A 16,820-nucleotide genomic window follows, 5' to 3' on the forward strand; every position below is an offset into this window, starting at 1 on the left:
CGAAGAGTGACACAGTATTCCCCACTTGGAGAACACCTCTAATGGAACTTGCTTTTTTCTCCAGCCTTGCGACCAGCCTGTTTTCGCCTCGCACCGTAGCTGCTCGGCCTTGCAGGTGGGGTTCTTCTTTTCTCAACTCCCCAAGCCTTGACGAGTTGAACGGCGGGGGCCGGAAGTGTGCGCTGCAGCTTCAGGTCCCTAGCGAATCGACACCGGAAGTAGCCGTTGCTGGAGAATAATTCCGCCGGCATCGCTATGGCGGCGATCCCGCCAGACTCCTGGCAGCCTCCCAACGTATACTTGGAGACCAGGTGAGGGGGGTCGGGCCTTTGGGGCTGGGCTGGCGGAGGCGACGCAGAGCCCAGGCTTTGCCGCTGGGCTGGGTTCCTGGCGCGCTCCTTAGGAAACCGGCCTCGTGGAGAGGCGTGGAGCGGCAGCCGTGAGGGCTGAGTGGGGACCGCCGCTGTCCACGTCTGAGCTCCGCACCGACTCCGTACCCACTCCTCCGTTCGTTCGTTCGTTCGTTCATTCATTCATTCATTCATTCATTCATTCATTCAACAGTCGTGTTTTGAGTCTACCGGCCGGATCGTGGGATTGGCATCTGAAGATGCAGAAGTGGATAAAACACACATGGCCTTGCCTTTAGGAGCTTACAGTATAGTGAAGGAGACAGATATGTAAATATTAACGTGATAAGTAGCACAGATGTAACGTTGTAGGTACTACAGTTGTATAAAAAAATTATTAAGAGAACACAGGAAGAAGCACATTTCCCCCACTGTTGAAGAGTGGTATAACTGAGCACCAATCAGCAGCCAGTGTGGTGCCCCTGATGTATAGCATCACATTTAGTTTAATCCTCCTAGCAACTCAAATCGTGTAGGTGTTATAACACCTTTTCAACAATTTTATCATGGAAATGCCAAAACTTACAGATTAAATGGTTTAACTAAAGCCGCACAGCTAGTAAGTAGGGAAACCTCATTTGGAGCCTGATATGTCTGCTTCACATGCTAGGTTCTTCAGCCCTGTTCATTGCATTGCCTCTTTGGAAGAAGTTTTAAGTGATCTTTCCAAAGTAGAACAAATAACAGTAAATAACTTCTTACTGCTACAACACTATAAAATTAAAACTTTATAGTCTGACATACAAGATGATTTTCTTCAAACATCTTCTGCCATTTCCCCATCAGTAGCCAGGGTCCAGCCACCTTCTCTCTGTCTTATTTCTGTTCTTCCCTATGCTGTTTTCCACCAGAGCACAGTTTTATCAGCTGCTACTTCGGCTCCCAGGCATCTTCCCCACCTTCATATACGGCAATATTCTACCTCTTCAGGCCCCAGTTTGAGAGTAATTTCTGAGGTCATCTGTTAACATTTTTTAAAAACTACAAAGTAAATTGAAATTTAAATCCAAGCAGTGTACAAGTGTATAGAATAAGCAGTGAAAGCCACCCCTCCCTTTTAATAGTTTTTTGGATGATCTGCCAGATCTTTTCCTATGTATATTATATACATCTCTCTTTTATGTTCTATTTTTAAACAAAAATAGGATCACATACTGTATATATGTTTTCCACTGTAATTTGCCTTTCTTTCACTAATACATGAAGCCTTCCATAGTATGTATATTGCATATTTTAGTCATTCCCTCTTCGAAGGACATCTGTATTTTTTTTAAGTAACAAATACTGGAATGGACATCCTTGCACCTATTGTATCCTTCAGCACTTTAGTAAGTTTTTCTGTAGAATAGTTAGAAGTTGAAATTGCTGTTAAAAAGTTTGGACATTTCAAAGTTGTATGGGTGCTTCCTGATTGCCATTCCCAGAAGTTATTATCTGTATTTTAAAAATATCCACCAAAATGTAAGCTCAATGAAGGGAAAAGCACCTAGAACTGTGCCTTGCAGACTAATCACTAATCTGTGTTAAATATGAATTGTGTGAAGGATAAATTGCCAGCAGAAAGCTATGTTCTGGCACATATCACAAATACAGCGGGTCTCTCAAATAACATTTCATTCATTATCCTTCTTGTTGTTGAAAAAAAAGGAACAATTCCCAGCCAGGGCCACTGTCTCTGTGGAGTTTGCATGTTCTCCTCCTGTCTGTGTGGGTTACCTCCTGGTACTCCGGTTTCCTACCAAGTCCCAAAAGTGTGCATGTTAGGTGAATTAATGTGTCTAAATTGTCCTAGAGTGAGTGTGAGTGCACCCTGGATGGATGTCTTGTCCAGGGTTGGTTTGCGCCTTTTGCCCTAAGCTGCCTGGATGGGCTCCAGCCACCAGAGACCCTGAACCGGAATAAGCAGTTTAGAAAATGATTATCTTACTTGTTTTTATTAATCTTTCGTAAATGTATGCATAGCTCACATTGATGTCAGTGTAAAAAAGTAGAAATGTTTTGAGTATTTAGAAGTTTGGTGATGTTTTTATGACCAGAAGTATGCCACGGGAACTTAACTCTTGTTTGTATCAGTTAGCCTATGGTAAAATTATTTTCATTATACATCTCCTTACGCTAAAAGTTGCAGTTTCCAAGAACTTATCCATAACAATAGTGAGGAAGTATTTGTAGAGTGCTTACACTGTGCTTGACACTGGCTATTCAGGCTATACAGAGTTGACTCTATTTTCACATTCTGTTGTTTAAAGTTTAGGTGAGTGATGGAGTGGAGGGAAGGCACCTGTCCTACATCTTTTACGTCTTTTCCTTAGCAGTACTTTTGCAGGGGAAAGTGCTCATTACATTAGGTAGGTAGAAAGGTTTGTAGTAATCAGGTTTTGCCTGAGTTGCACCCCTTCCTAAATACACATGAACTGTACTTTTTTTTCCGTTAAAAATTTTTATGAATAGGTTAACATATTTACATCATTCAAAAATACACAAGTTTAAAAAAGATATTCATTAGACGTGGTTCCATAGAGTAGCGGTTAGCCTGTCTGCTTTACACGCAGAAGGTCCTGGGTTTGTGCACCAGTGGAGTCACTGGTCTATGGGCATGAACAAGCCTGATGTCTGATCTCAGAAGATAAGCAGGGTCGGGCCTGGTTAGTACTTGGATGGGAGACCACCTAGGAAGACCAGGTGCTGTAGGCATAAATAATAATAAAAAAAAATTAAAAAAATAAAAAGGTATTCATTGAAAACCTTCCTGTCCCCCATTTACCCAGTTTCCACCCCTACGCAGAAACCTATGCATGTATAAATAAATACGAATTTCTGGTATTTTAATGTCTTCCTTTAAAAAAAAATTACAAATTAAGAATAAGATCCCCACCCCCTCACCCCCAATTTAGAGGCTGGTTATATTAGTTTCTGATTGGATTATTTTTATATATAAGCTGTCAAAATTTTTAGTTGTCCACGATTATTTTGCTTAAAAGAAGTACCAGAAGCTGCCTCTGCACATTTTACTCAAAGGAGATAACTGTGTTCGTGTTATTTGCATTGTGTTGTTTTCCTTTGCTGAGCATGAAATCGGATGTTTACCACAATTACATGACTTACAACTTGAAAATGAAGAGTCTTGGAGCAGTCTCAATATTCCTGTCAGATGGGACCTTGTTCTTGACTGGAGCTCTACTGTCCTCTTCCCCCTGCAGCATGGGGATCATTGTGCTGGAGCTGTACTGGAAGCATGCTCCAAAGACCTGTAAGAACTTTGCTGAATTGGCTCGTCGAGGTTACTACAATGGCACCAAATTCCACAGAATCATCAAAGACTTCATGATCCAGGGAGGCGACCCAACAGGGACAGGTACAGTTAAGACAACATTAGTTTCTGAAGTTTCATTCTGTCCTAACTGGGTGTGAGGCAGTCAGGGCTCTCTTCCACATAACAGGGACTAGGTTAGTGATTCTGGTGACTATTACTGCCCTCTGTGCCCTCTGTAGCACACACCCTTCCCCACACACCCATGCGAAATTGACCATAACTAATCTTGACTCCTTGGCTTTATAGAGTTTCTCATAACTTCTATGTATTGCTTACTAAGAGCAAATAATATTTGCCTGAGTTGTAGTAATATATAGAGTAGTCTGATAATCAGAAGTAAAGAAAGACATTTGCAATGTTTTGAGAAAGGTATAATACTGTTGGGTTTTTTTTTTTTTTTTAATTAATTCATTCATTTAACAAATATTGAGTACCTACATTGTGTCAGATACTTTTCTAAGCTCTAGGGATATAGTCATGAACAAAGAAAAGAACTTCCTGCTCTCAGTAAAGCAAGAAAGGGATGTGGGGATGCAGTTTTAATAGAAAGGTCAAGGAGGTCCTCTCTGAGTAGATGTTATTGGAGCAGAGACTTTAACGAAGTCTAAGTAAGTGGAGGAAAGAGCGGGCCCAGAGGCTATGAGGCAGGAGCCTATGCAGGAGATCATGTGGGACCTTTTAGGGCATGTTAGAGACATTAGGTTTTATTCTGAATAAGATGGGAGCCATGAGAGAGTTTTGAGTAAAGGAGTGACATGATCTGACCTATGCTTTAAAAAGATCACTGTGGCTGCTGTTCGGAGAATAGATAGAGGGGCAAGAGTGAGAGCTGGGAAAAGAAGGCTGCTCTAATCATCCAGTTCAGAAATAACGTGATTGGACTAGGCAGATAGTAGAAAAGGTGGTGAGAAGTGACTGGATTGAGATGATGTTTTGATAGAAATAGAGCCAATGGGATTTGCTGAGATTGGATTAAGGGGTGGGTAGGTGTGAAAGAGAAAGAGATAGTAAAGAGCATCTTCAAAATTTTTGACTTGAATTTAGTGAGGTGGAGAAGGCCAAGAGAGGAACATATTTGGAGGGAGAAGATTAAGGATTTGATTTTGGTTTGGACATGTATTTGAAATACTTGTCAGATCTTCAAGTAGAGATGTTGAGTAAGTAATGGGATATGAGTGTGGAGTTCATGGAAAAAGGTCTGAGATGGAGGTATGAATTTGGGAGTTATTGTCATTTAGATGGGATTTATTAGTGAAATTTATTAATTTATTAAGTTATTAGTTTAAAGGGCCATTACTTCTCAGTCTGCATTATTTTTCTCGGCTAATTCCTGTTCCTGCTCTTTGCCTTTAAATAAGCTTGGTTCTCTCTGTGGCAGAGAGTCTTTTCTTAGTCTTGTTCTTTTTTGTCATTCTCAGTTCTTTATTAAGCCTTTATGACCAGAGGCATTCAATTTTTTCAACATATATGGACACATTTCAAAATATAGAATATATGAGAAAGTTAAAAAAAAATCACTCATAAGTATACCTCCTAAAGATTTCTAAGCACCATTAAGTATTCCCTCAATATCCCACCTCTCCTCAGAAATGATCATTGTTAACTTTTGGCGGCCATTATTCTAGACATTAGCCTTTTCAGATACCTAGTTAAAAGGATAGATGGATGAATAGCTAAATGGAAATAATTTCAAGAGAATAGGAGGTATCATGCATGCTATTGTTTTTGAAAACAAAAAGTATTATATTAAAACTTAGAGCATTTGTTGGAGTTTACAACATTTTCCATTCTATATCCATGATTCCTTCAGCGACAGTATGGGTTCTACATTTCAGAAGGTTGGTGCTCACCACTAGACTTTTCTATTCATAAGTGCTAGCAGGCAGAATTTCCTGTCGAGTGGTTTTTATTGCAAGAGTTGAAGGGTGTTATATTTTTAACTCAATCATGTTTGAGAATTTCTGCATGACAAAGACCGTGACTAGGTATATTATTCCTGGGCCGTACTCATTCCCTCAGATCTTTTTAGATACTTCTGTTCTATCACCTGGTTTTGAACATGGCTTTGGAGAATACTGAGATTTACTACTTCTGTCAGTTCAGGGGAAATTTTTATTTGTATTTCTGAATATTTTCTCTGTTATTGGATTTTCTATTTCAGGAAACTAGTTATCCTTTTTTCTTTGTTTCATCACCTTTGCCTTCCATATCAATCACATTTCTTTTGAGTGTCTGAGATGATATTTTTCCATTTTTTCCTGCAATGACTAAAATAATCTCAGACCTTTACCTTTATTCTGTGCCTTATTCAATTTCTAGTCATGTCTGTTCTGTTCTTTACTGCTCTAATTTATTTATTAGTGCTGTATTGATGTCATTTGGCTCTAAATTGGTTTCCTTAGCTCTGCAGTCTTTGCCTTCATCTGTTGATGTATTATCTTGTCTTTGAGCGCTTGTTTTATTGGATTCTTAATTTTATTGAAGCATCTATAGCCTGAGACAGCCACGGAGAAGCCCTTCTTGGATTATGTTTTCTCAGAGACTGAGTTCCTGAAGTGGGCTAGGAAGCCAGTGCCTCTCCCCACAACCTTCTCAAGGTGGCCAGCACTGGTAGCCCATCCTGTCACTCCTGAGTACCTGTGGTATGTGTGGACCTTTCCTTAACTTTTTCAGGGCTACTCACCCATTCTCTCTGTTGGCTTCTCAAAATTGGAGGATATTTCTGAGAATTTCTGGGTGACACTCTTCCTTTCCTAATTATAATTTTTAGGGAGTACAGGCAGGTAAATCTTTTATTTCTTTCCTTGGCTGACTCTTTTCAGAATTTTTGGAGTAAGTTGGTTTCCTTTTTCTTATTTGGTTGATTCTAGTGAAGCTTTGGCTTTTTAAATTTGAATTTTTTGTGTTTGCTTTATTTTTTGTGTATTCTTTATCTGAAAGTGTCCTGCCTCAGCTTTGATGTACTTCTGTCCTATCTCCTTCTCTTTCATTGTTATTATGAGATAACATCTTAATTCATAACACCAGTGAACTGAGAGAGTCCATGATTTGGGTAAAAGAATTGGAAGTGACTCAGTGTGAATTGCTCATGCCAGAGCTTCCCTATATTTCTGTGGTTGTTCTCAATCCTTCATAATGTCACATTTTCAGGATGTAATTTTAATAAAATTGAATCACTCAGAAGATTTCCAAATAATTGCATCCAGCCTCAAATATAATCAATGATTGCACTAAGCCTGCTGGCAGGTCTATAGTTGAAGGCAAACAGGCGTTAGGCCCTCCCAGGCCACTGATATAAACTGCTAGCTGATTAAGTAACACGTTTTTGCTAAAAATCTCAGATGAGCAGTATATGGCATCCTGGGCTCTTCGGCAAGACAGTGCACCATTTCCATCCTTGGCTGCCCCTCAGTCTGATGGACCCATTCTTTCCATGGTCTTTCTGATACATATGTGCCATACGCTTTCTTAATTCAAATACTTTCTGACTTCCTGCCTCATTTTAAACCATTTCTCTTCTTGTACATTTCCCTTATTGTAATACCTTTATGCTGGCTCTTTACTTAGCCTTCTCAATGTCTTTTATCTGCTTCTACTAACTTCTCTTTCTTTCTTCCCTGCAACACACAGCATCCTATCCAGCTCCTCTTTTTGCTCTTCCTGCTCTGCACTTAGCCTCACAGTGCTCACTAGCTGTCGTGATTGCAGTGATTAATTACGTGCTGATTATGCTGTGTGTCACCCTCACTCTGGTTTCATCTCTCCTCTTGGTAGCCTCAGGAACACCTGAAATTTAATGTGTTGAACAGAAAGCTCATTGTTAATTTTATTCATTTGATGAATATTTGCTAGGTCTTGTGCTATTCTAAGGCCTGTGAGGGGCACTTAAACATTAAAAGTCAAGGCATTTTTCTTTTCCTTGCAGAACTCCTCACCCTGCTAAGAAAACAAGATAGTCATTATAAGAAATATCTAGAAAATAATAATAAAATAAATAAGTAAATATATGGTGGTATATTAGGGATTATTATATAACATAGGTTGAACTAATTAATAATAAAAAAAGTACAATGGAATGGGATTAGAATGAGAAGGAAGTGTATTTTGAGGTGGGCCTTGAAGGAATGTAGAATTAACTCTTAGGAGGACAGGGAAGGGCATTTTGTATTTAGGAAGAAGAATGAGTACGGAACGGAGACATGAGGGACAGAGGCATGTGGGGTGTGAAGGAGAGCTGACCACCCCAGGTGTTATGTCTCACCCACTGTACTGGCTCTGTGACGTAACCCAGCCACCTCTCCACACCCAGGACAAATGCAGAAGATGTGATTTCTAAGGCCTCTGAACTGCATGTTTGGGGGACAGTAAAGGAGCAATTTGGGGTAGAGTGCAGTTGTAGGACATAGTATGGTGGCGGGTAAGATGGGGCCAGTTTATGGAGACTCCTAGACAGGAGTTCGAATTTAACATTATTTAGGGACCGTTAGGGACTCTAGAGTCTGTGGTAAGAAAAATATGTGAGGAAAAATGTGTGAGAAAATATGTGAGAAAAATATGTAATCCAGCCATAGACATATGGTAAGGTAATGTAGTAAGGGCGTGAATAGCAGGGTTTGCAGAGCCTGGGGTAGGCTTGGGGTTGAATCTTGGCTTCACATGAACACTTATTAAATGTAGACAAGTTATGTAACCTTGCTGAGCCTTCTTATCTATAAATGGGGAGTGTGGTTATATGCAACTCATGGGGTTGTTGTGGGTAGTAAATAAGCTCATTTTCATAACATGGTTAGCACTGGCTTGACACAATAGGAGCTCAAAAAATATATGGTTATTATTTATTTTAGTTATTAGTTCATTTAACAAATGTTAGTCTCCTACTATTGTCCAGGCATTGTTCTATGAGAATACACTAGTGAATAAGAAAGCCCTTGTGGAGCTCTCATTCTAGTGGGAGAGACAATGAACAAATGAGTACGTAATATACTGTCAGGTCGTGACAAATGGTATGGAAGAAATGACGTATAAGGGCATAGAGCAGGAACAGGGATTCTCAACCAGGGCACTGTTGACAGTTTGGGCTGGATAATAATTTGTTGTGGGGGGGGCTATCCTGTGCATTGTAAGATGTTTAGCTGCGTCCCTGACCTCTACCCCGCTAGATGCCAGTAGAACCTCTCAGTGTGACAACCAAAAATGTCTCCATATGTTGTCCAATGTCCCCAGGGAGCAAAGTCACCCCTGGTTGAGAACTGCTGGAATAGAGAATGAGGGATGTGCTATTTTTGGTAGTGTGATTAAGGAAGAAAGACCTCGCTGATAAGGTGGCATTTGAACAGAGTTCTGAATAAAGTGAAGTAATGAGCCGTAAGACTGTCACAGGCAAGGATACTCCAGAGGGAACAGCAGTCAGAGGCCTTAGACCAGGGCGTGCTTGGCAAGAAACAGCACAGAAGCCAGTGTGGCTGGAGCAGGTAAGTGAGGGGGAAAGTGGCAGGAGGTGACTTGGAAGGATAGCAGGGTCCCATACCATGGAGAGTCTTGTTAATTGTGGTAAAGACTGGATTTTGTCTTAAGTGTGATGAAATGTCACTAGAGGATTTTAAGCCGCCACAATGAGACTTGTTTTAAAAGGATCCCCCTGGCTTCCAGGTAGAAAATAGACTGGTGAGGAAAGGGGAGGCAAGGCCGGAAGCAAGGAGACCAATTAGAAGCTTTCATTGTTATCAAAACTAGAATTTGGTAGTTTAGATTAGGATGATAGTGATTCTGTGATTCTGTGGATTCTGGTCCACCGAGAAGTGAGAAGCGGATGCCAAGACAGAGTTAGATATTCGAGAGATTTTATTAGGGTAACACCTGTTTATGGATCAAGCCGGGTGAGGCCTGAGGATTGACCATTGGATTTAGTGACATGGAGGTCACTGATGACTTTTACAAGAGCAGTTTTAGTGGAGTGATGAAGACAAAAGGCTAAATAGAGAGCATTCAAGAGGCAGGAGAGGAAGCAGAGACACCAAGTGTTGACAGCTTTTTTTGAGGAGTTTTTCTGTCAAGTGATGCAGAAAAATAGGGAGATAGTAGGAGGCGGAGTATTTTTTTAAGACAAGCAATGTTAATACCATGTTTTTATGCTGATAGGAACAATCTGCTACAAAGCAAAATTGATATAAGAAAGGGAGAAATTATAGTTGCAAAGTTCTCAAGGTGAATGGAATTCATTAGGTATGTGGTAGTGAGATGGTCATATGAACACTTTATTCATACAGTGTATTAATAACATAGGAAAGGAAGAGGATTTGGTGATGAGAGCCTGTGAAAGTTCTCTTACACTTTCTTCTCAGTGAAATAAGAAGGAAAGTTATCCATCCACAAAGAGCAAAGAGCAGCGAGGGAATGGTGGAGGTTTAAGGACCGAAGAACTGGCATAAACCCAGGCCGACTGGATCCTAAGGTGGACTATTAATCACAACCCAGTTGCCTCTCACGGAAAATGCTGAGCTCATCATTGCTGATACTTCTGTGTTCACTTCATTTTATACATACACTACATAGTTTCTGTGCATTATCTCATTTAGTTCTTATTACAGTCCTATGAGACATAAGTACTATTATTCCTATTTTGCATTCAAGGAAACTGAGGATTAGAGAGGGTGTCTTGCTTAAAGTTACACAGCTAGTAGGTGGTGGAGTTGAAACCGAAATCCAGATCTGTCCGACCCCAAAGGCAAGTGAGGAAGAGAGTATTCCATCTTAAGAACTGCAAAGCCTGAACGTGCCCAATCTCGTCTGATCTCAGAAGCTAAGCAGGGTCGGGCCTGGTTAGTACTTGGATGGGAGACCACCTAGGAATACCAGGTGCTGTAGGCGTTAAAACAAAACAAAACAAACAAAAAACTACAAAGCTTCTTGGAAAACCGTAGCTTTGTTTCCTGTGTTAGATCTGGTACCTGGCATTTGCCCTGGTAATCCATCAGCAGCTCCACTAGTCAGTTCTCCCTTCCTACTCAGTTACTAACAAAGTGATTCTATTAACTTGGGATGCTTTTGGCTCTTAGTAGCAGAAAACTCAACCACAATGGCTTAAACAAAGAGAGCTTTTGTTTTTCTTACATAACAGAATGGAGGTAAGCGGTTGCCGGCATTGGTTCAGCTGCCCAGAAGAGTAGTCAGGGACCCAGGCTTGCTATGTCTTCTCACTCTGCCCTTGTTAGTGTATTGGCTTTTGTTCTTACACTTGTCTTATGGTTGCAAGATGGCTGCTGCTGTTCTTGACATCACCTCTGCTTCCAAAAAAGAAAGATGGAGAAAGAGCTAAGGTGAAAGACAAAGGAGTGTGTTTATCCTTTCTTATCAGGAAAGCTTGTCCCTTCTTATCTGGGAGATATTAGATTTCCCAGAATCTCTATTCAACAGGCTTCTTGTTATATTAGTAAGTCAGAAATGGGTCACCTGGCCACTCCTAGCTGCAAAAGGGAATGGTCAGTACCTGCCTTCCTTGTCTCTGAGGTTGAGGCAAGCTGTGGAGAAGGAGTTGGAAATGCTCAGAGGACAGCTAACCTACAATGTCTGTTAAAGGTTCTCTTGCCAGAGGAGAGGCTTTGATTGGTTTGGTCAGTTACATTCCAGTGTCAAGTGCCCCGGGTGGACACAGTTTTCATGTGGGCCTCCATATGGGTCCCTGGCCTATTCAGTTTGGGGGCAGGATATTAATTTGTAGTCCCTTCAGTTGTAACATGGGAGCAAGTGGTGGGGACAAGTAATACCAAGTATGGTAACCTCTGTGGAAGAGACCACTCTGCATGTCTTAGATGGCTTTCTAGTACATCTGGAGAAGTTTCCACAACACTGAGCAGGAGAAAGATGAAGAGACTTGGGGATAAGGAAAGATTTTTTTTTTTTAAACAACGCTTAGACATATAGAAAAGATTATAGAATTTCAAATGCAAAAACTATGTACCAGAAGACCCCATTAAAAAAGTGAAGAAAGTCAACTGGAAGAGAGTATTCACAAGAGCATTAACTGACAAAGGATTAATATCCAGAATACTAATACTGTAATTATACATAATTACAGTATACATAAAATTTAAAATGTCAAACCACTCAATAGAAAAGTGGCTGTTCATAGAGGAGGAAAGCTAAATAGCCAATAAATATGAAACTGCACAACTTCAGGGCAACACAGGTTAAAACAACAGAAGAGCTCTGACACCTCAGACTGATACAAATTAGAAAGTTTGGCAAAAGGGCCTAGAGCAGTAAGAGTAAGAATGAGAGTACTGTGAGTGGGGGTGCACACTGGGGCTTTATCTGGAAAGGTAGTTGGAAAATCTGGTAATGGTGAAATACTCATAAACTGACCCTGCAATATATATCCCCCATGAGGTAGAGTCCCTGAGAGCTCCTGCACTTATGTTTGAGAGACAGTATAAGAATGGTTATTGCAGCTTGGTTTATAATAACAAAGTATTGAAAAGATCCTAAAGAACCATCAACATGAGAAAATATGAGATTGGCATTGCAATCATACAGTGGAATGAATACTCCAGAGAGCTGCATGGAACAGAATAGGCGAACTATCACAATAGTGAATAGAAGAAAACCAATTGCAGAAGAATACATAGAGTATAATACTATTTATATTTATATAAACCTAAAAACATGTAAAACAACGATACAATATTTTAAGGGATGCATACATAGTAGTAAAAAAGAAAATGCACGGAAATGACAAGACTCTTGGTCAGAATAGCGGTTACCTGAGATGGAAATGCAGTTCTTTGAAGCAGTTAGCTCTTGGGAGAGTGGTGGGTGGGGAGGGATACAGAGAGTGTGTGCATAGGGTCTTCAACTGGATTTGCTATGCTTTATTTCCTTAGGGAAGGGTACACAATTGTTTATCATATTCTTTGTATCTTTCGTATACCTGAAATATTAAATACATTGAATAAATGTTTAAAAGAGAAGACAGGAGAGTAAAAGAACTTTGAGAGTACAAAGTTTAGAAAACAGGTCTGTGCCCGCCTCCATTGTATCTTTATTAGACCAGGCACACAGCAGATTTTTGACAGCAAGGTTTCCAAATTGTCGGGTTCATTAAGTGATCAGGTTCATTAAGTGATCTTGTTATCTGTGTAGCCTGGTCTGCACCAGAGAACTCTTTAATCACTCCCTGTCCCCCTGCCAGTTCCCCATTCCACATGCTCAAAGGAATGTTTCGATTGGAATTATTTGTCTTGCTGACATTTTGCTACAAATCCTACTGAATTGAATTAAGTTATGAAAAGATAACATATTATGAGTGAATGGTGCTATAGAGGCCCAATCTAGTTGCAGTTGGTAAACTGCCCAATGAGTAAAAAGGATGCCTCCACTTTCTTTCCTCTCATCTCCTTCTGGTGGCTTAATGTCCCCAGGCTTCATCTGTGACTCCTGGCTGGCCTATCCTGTTCTTGTTTGTAGTGCCATTTATATGATGGGTTTCAGTAGCCTCGAGGTTTCATTCTGGCAGCCCTCAGCTTGCAGGCATCATACTTCCAAGGCTCAGCCCACAGGTGGACAGCGCACTACTGAACTTCATCTTCAGCTTGCTCACTCAAGGCCTGGATGTAGAGTTTGACCTGTTTGCCACCGCAGCCATCTCTCTCTGTCATCTTCAGCCCTATCACTTTCACTAACCACCCCTCCCCCTCAAACCACAGACAGGAACCTTCACTCTGTAGTCAGAGGGAATGTATTGGTTACATAATTGCTGTTTGGAGGTATACTGGCAGGTTAGACTTTCTGGAATAAATGTTTACATAGTTTTGTAGTTCAGTAATTTTCCAGAAGCATAGGTAGCCTGGGCCAGGTATCCCCTGAGTCTGTTAGGGTTCACCCCCATTTCTCTTTGTATGAATGGGGGCTGTGACAGGCTCCCTGTGGTAGAGCATCCTAAAAGGTAAAGCAAAGGATTTCTTTTTCCATGGAAACACCATAGCCCAGGCCCAGGGGCCTCTGGGGGTAGACACGGTGCTTTAACATGTTACTTTCACAGCAGACTGTAAAAGGAGGTGAGCTTCCTGCATCTGGGCTGTTTTCTGGCTGCCAAACAAGCAGAGGAGGCTGATAAATCCAGTGTTCACTTTGTTCCAGGCGGTTTGTCTTGGCTGGTCAACTTGGAGAAACCAAAGTAGTTCAACAGGACATATGGTTGAGTTAAATAATTGGACATATCATTTTGCTCTAACAAAACCTGGATGCCCAGCACAGCACCATGTTCTTGTGGACATAATATACATAACATGTGGTGGTGATGTTGCTAGCAAATTCATCTAGGTTGAGGACAGCAGATAGGTTTCAATTCTTGTGAAATCTCTGATCCTTTAAAAATGGCTACCTGGAGTTCTGAGTTGGTAAGGATTCGGAAGCAAGTCTAAGCCCAGCAGGGGAAAATGCTGATCGATCAGCATTGTCTATGATGGGCACAGAGATAGGGCTTGGGGCATTTCTGTCTAAAATACTCATAACAATGTTAAAAATTAAGAAACCTTTTAACATATCAAACTATGAATGAGGTTATCTGTAGATGGTTAGATTACAGGGGACTTTAATGTTCTTTTGATAATGATCTGTATTTTCTGCATTTTTGACAGTGAACACGTATTATTTTAATAAGCAAGAAAAACACCCTTAGTGTTATTTTGAAAAGAAATGTCTTACGTGAATGAAACCAGTTATTTGAAAGTGCTGGTTCAGTGCTTGATTCTGCTTCTGGGCTGTTTAGTTGCATTATGCCTAGCAGTGGGCTCGGCGTATTCTCTGCCTTTCCCTTTCCTGTACTTCAAAAAATCCTTTAATCATGGGCCACAGTTTTTGCTATGAAGTAGAATGTGGGCCTGGCTGATTGGTTTCTTATCTTCTAATGTGGCAGGTCGAGGTGGTGCATCTATCTATGGCAAGCAGTTTGAAGATGAACTTCATCCGGACTTGAAATTCACAGGTAAGTATATAATCTGGCTGGACTGGGTGGGAAAGGGGAGTGGATTTTAAAAGTTCATTCTTTTGGCTGTGATTCTGGATAATTGCCTGACATCATGGCATGGCGCCATGTAACTGCCCAGCTGTGGCGCCACAGAGAGCCCTACAGGATTAGAGAAAGTGGTGCCTCTCTGAGTCCTAAGTGATTTAGAGTGCTGGTCTGAGTGTTTTAGACTCTACCTACTTGTTGAAATGTTGCTGTTATAAACTATAGGAAAACAAAAGCTTCCTCAAAGAAGCAGGAGACCTTGCTGGGATATTTTAAGGGAATTGGGGACATGGTCTAGTGATTAGTGGGGATCATCATGGATAGAGCTAGGGAATAGGTGAAGACAAGGGAGATAAGGTCATCAGGGTAGTGCAGTTGATGGCCTTTGTGCTAGGGCAGAGAGCCTGCCATGAGGGGATGTTTTCTGGGTCTGGTGGTTGATGATAGAGGCCAGAACAAAGTCTGGCTTGTTTTCATCCCTGAGATGGTGTAGTAGTGCCAGGTTGGAGCTATGGGAGTTATTCATACTCTTCCCTCTCTTCCTTTTTCCCACCAGGGGCTGGAATTCTTGCAATGGCCAATGCAGGGCCGGACACCAATGGCAGCCAGTTCTTTGTGACCCTAGCGCCCACCCAGTGGCTTGATGGCAAACACACCATATTTGGCCGTGTGTGCCAGGGTATAGGAATGGTGAATCGAGTAGGAATGGTGGAAACAAACTCCCAGGACCGCCCTGTGGATGATGTGAAGATCATCAAGGCATACCCTTCTGGGTAGTCTTGCTGCTGTCTTGGGTACACCCAGGTCTTCTCAGAGGGCCCCAGAGAACCAGCTTCCAAATGACCTAGAATGACGTGTAATTCTAAACTTCACTTTGGCCTTGCAAAAGCATGGAGCTAAGGAATCATGGGGTCTTAGTTGAGTTAGAGATGGAAGTGTATTTTAATAGGATGCTTCTTTTCTCTTGGAGCCTAGGTTGATAGACCATTGGCAGAAATGCCCACACATGATTGTACACAGGTTACTGCTCACTGCACATGACCCATACTGCTCCTTTTTGTGTATATCTGCTCTAGTATTCTAGTATTCTAGAACAAAATGAAGCCAACTCCATCATTTCTCAGTGCCGAACCAAACTTCTTCCTGTGGAGATTTATATTCTGACCTACACTGCAGTCTTTGGTGGCTGACAGCCACAGAATTCAAAACTAAGTAGTGTCTGTCAGCCTTCTGAACTCTTTGCTCACCCTATTTCAGTCTCCTACATTTCTTCTTCCCGGGAATGTATGCATCTCTCCATATATTTTCCCTCTCAGAACCAGAACATCAATACTGCTGTTTCTGACACTTAGACATCCCACGCAAAGCCTCATTGGATTTTTGCCAAATGAAAAATGCATCTAACAATCAAGTTTCTAAGAAGGTGTCAAGTGTGGAATGATAATGTGTAATAATCAAGAAATGAATTTATTCAAAGGAAGCAGAAGCATTGACCATTTTTCCCCATGGAGTAGAAATCTGGACTGAGCATAGAGACAGACTGAATTCTCCTTAAAAAGCAGTATTCTCATAAAGGAGAAGTAACATTTCAGTTTTTTTTAAACTTAAGACTTTAGAGAAACTAAGATTTTATATGTTTTTTTTTTTTTAATCTTTCTGATTTTTTAGCGAGGGGCGGGGCGGTGAGAGAAAGGAAGTTAATATCTATGTAATACATAGAAACTTTCAAAATAAAATGCCATTGATGGTTGAAATCACTGCTGTGATTTTAAATATTGACAAAGTTCTAACAGCCATTTTAACCTCTGAACCATCTCAACTAGTATTGCAGGGCTCATCTTCAAGATTTCACATTATTTTAGGTTTGTGGATCTCCAGTGGATTTCTCCCATTCAAGAGCATGTCTGACTTTAAAAAGGCAGTACCAAAGAAAGAAGTTGAGTGATATCGATTAGCATTTCTGAGTGACGGGGAATCATCCTGTAGATTAACCAGGTGGATGTGCTGAGAGACCCGAACCATCCCTCAAATTTGAAAGAGATACACCTACCTACCTGCTGCTATGGGCCCAGAGGCAATAGGTGTTGTG

At 41.0% G+C, this 16,820-nt stretch overlaps 1 protein-coding gene across 1 annotated transcript; it reads left to right on the forward strand.

The window, feature by feature from the left end:
- PPIL1 (peptidylprolyl isomerase like 1) lies at positions 1–16,488 on the forward strand. The gene is made up of 4 exons (XM_006907317.3): positions 1–311; positions 3,611–3,765; positions 14,636–14,704; positions 15,288–16,488. The coding sequence occupies exons 1-4, from the start codon at positions 256–258 to the stop codon at positions 15,506–15,508; spliced, it is 501 nt and encodes a 166-aa protein (XP_006907379.1). The 5' UTR covers positions 1–255; the 3' UTR covers positions 15,509–16,488.
- Positions 16,489–16,820: the final 332 nt, after the last annotated feature.

This window comes from Pteropus alecto, unplaced genomic scaffold (assembly GCF_000325575.1).
Source record: "Pteropus alecto unplaced genomic scaffold, ASM32557v1 scaffold202, whole genome shotgun sequence".
In the NCBI taxonomy this organism is placed as follows: domain Eukaryota; kingdom Metazoa; phylum Chordata; class Mammalia; order Chiroptera; family Pteropodidae; genus Pteropus; species Pteropus alecto.

Excerpts from the sequence above, each read along its gene's own strand:
- PPIL1 (XM_006907317.3), top strand. The coding sequence starts at position 256 with ATGGCGGCGATCCCGCCAGACTCCTGGCAGCCTCCCAACGTATACTTG. Across the intron at positions 3,766-14,635 it reads AGGCGACCCAACAGGGACAG|GTCGAGGTGGTGCATCTATC; the intron begins GTACAGTTAAGA and ends CTAATGTGGCAG. Across the intron at positions 14,705-15,287 it reads TCCGGACTTGAAATTCACAG|GGGCTGGAATTCTTGCAATG; the intron begins GTAAGTATATAA and ends TTTTCCCACCAG.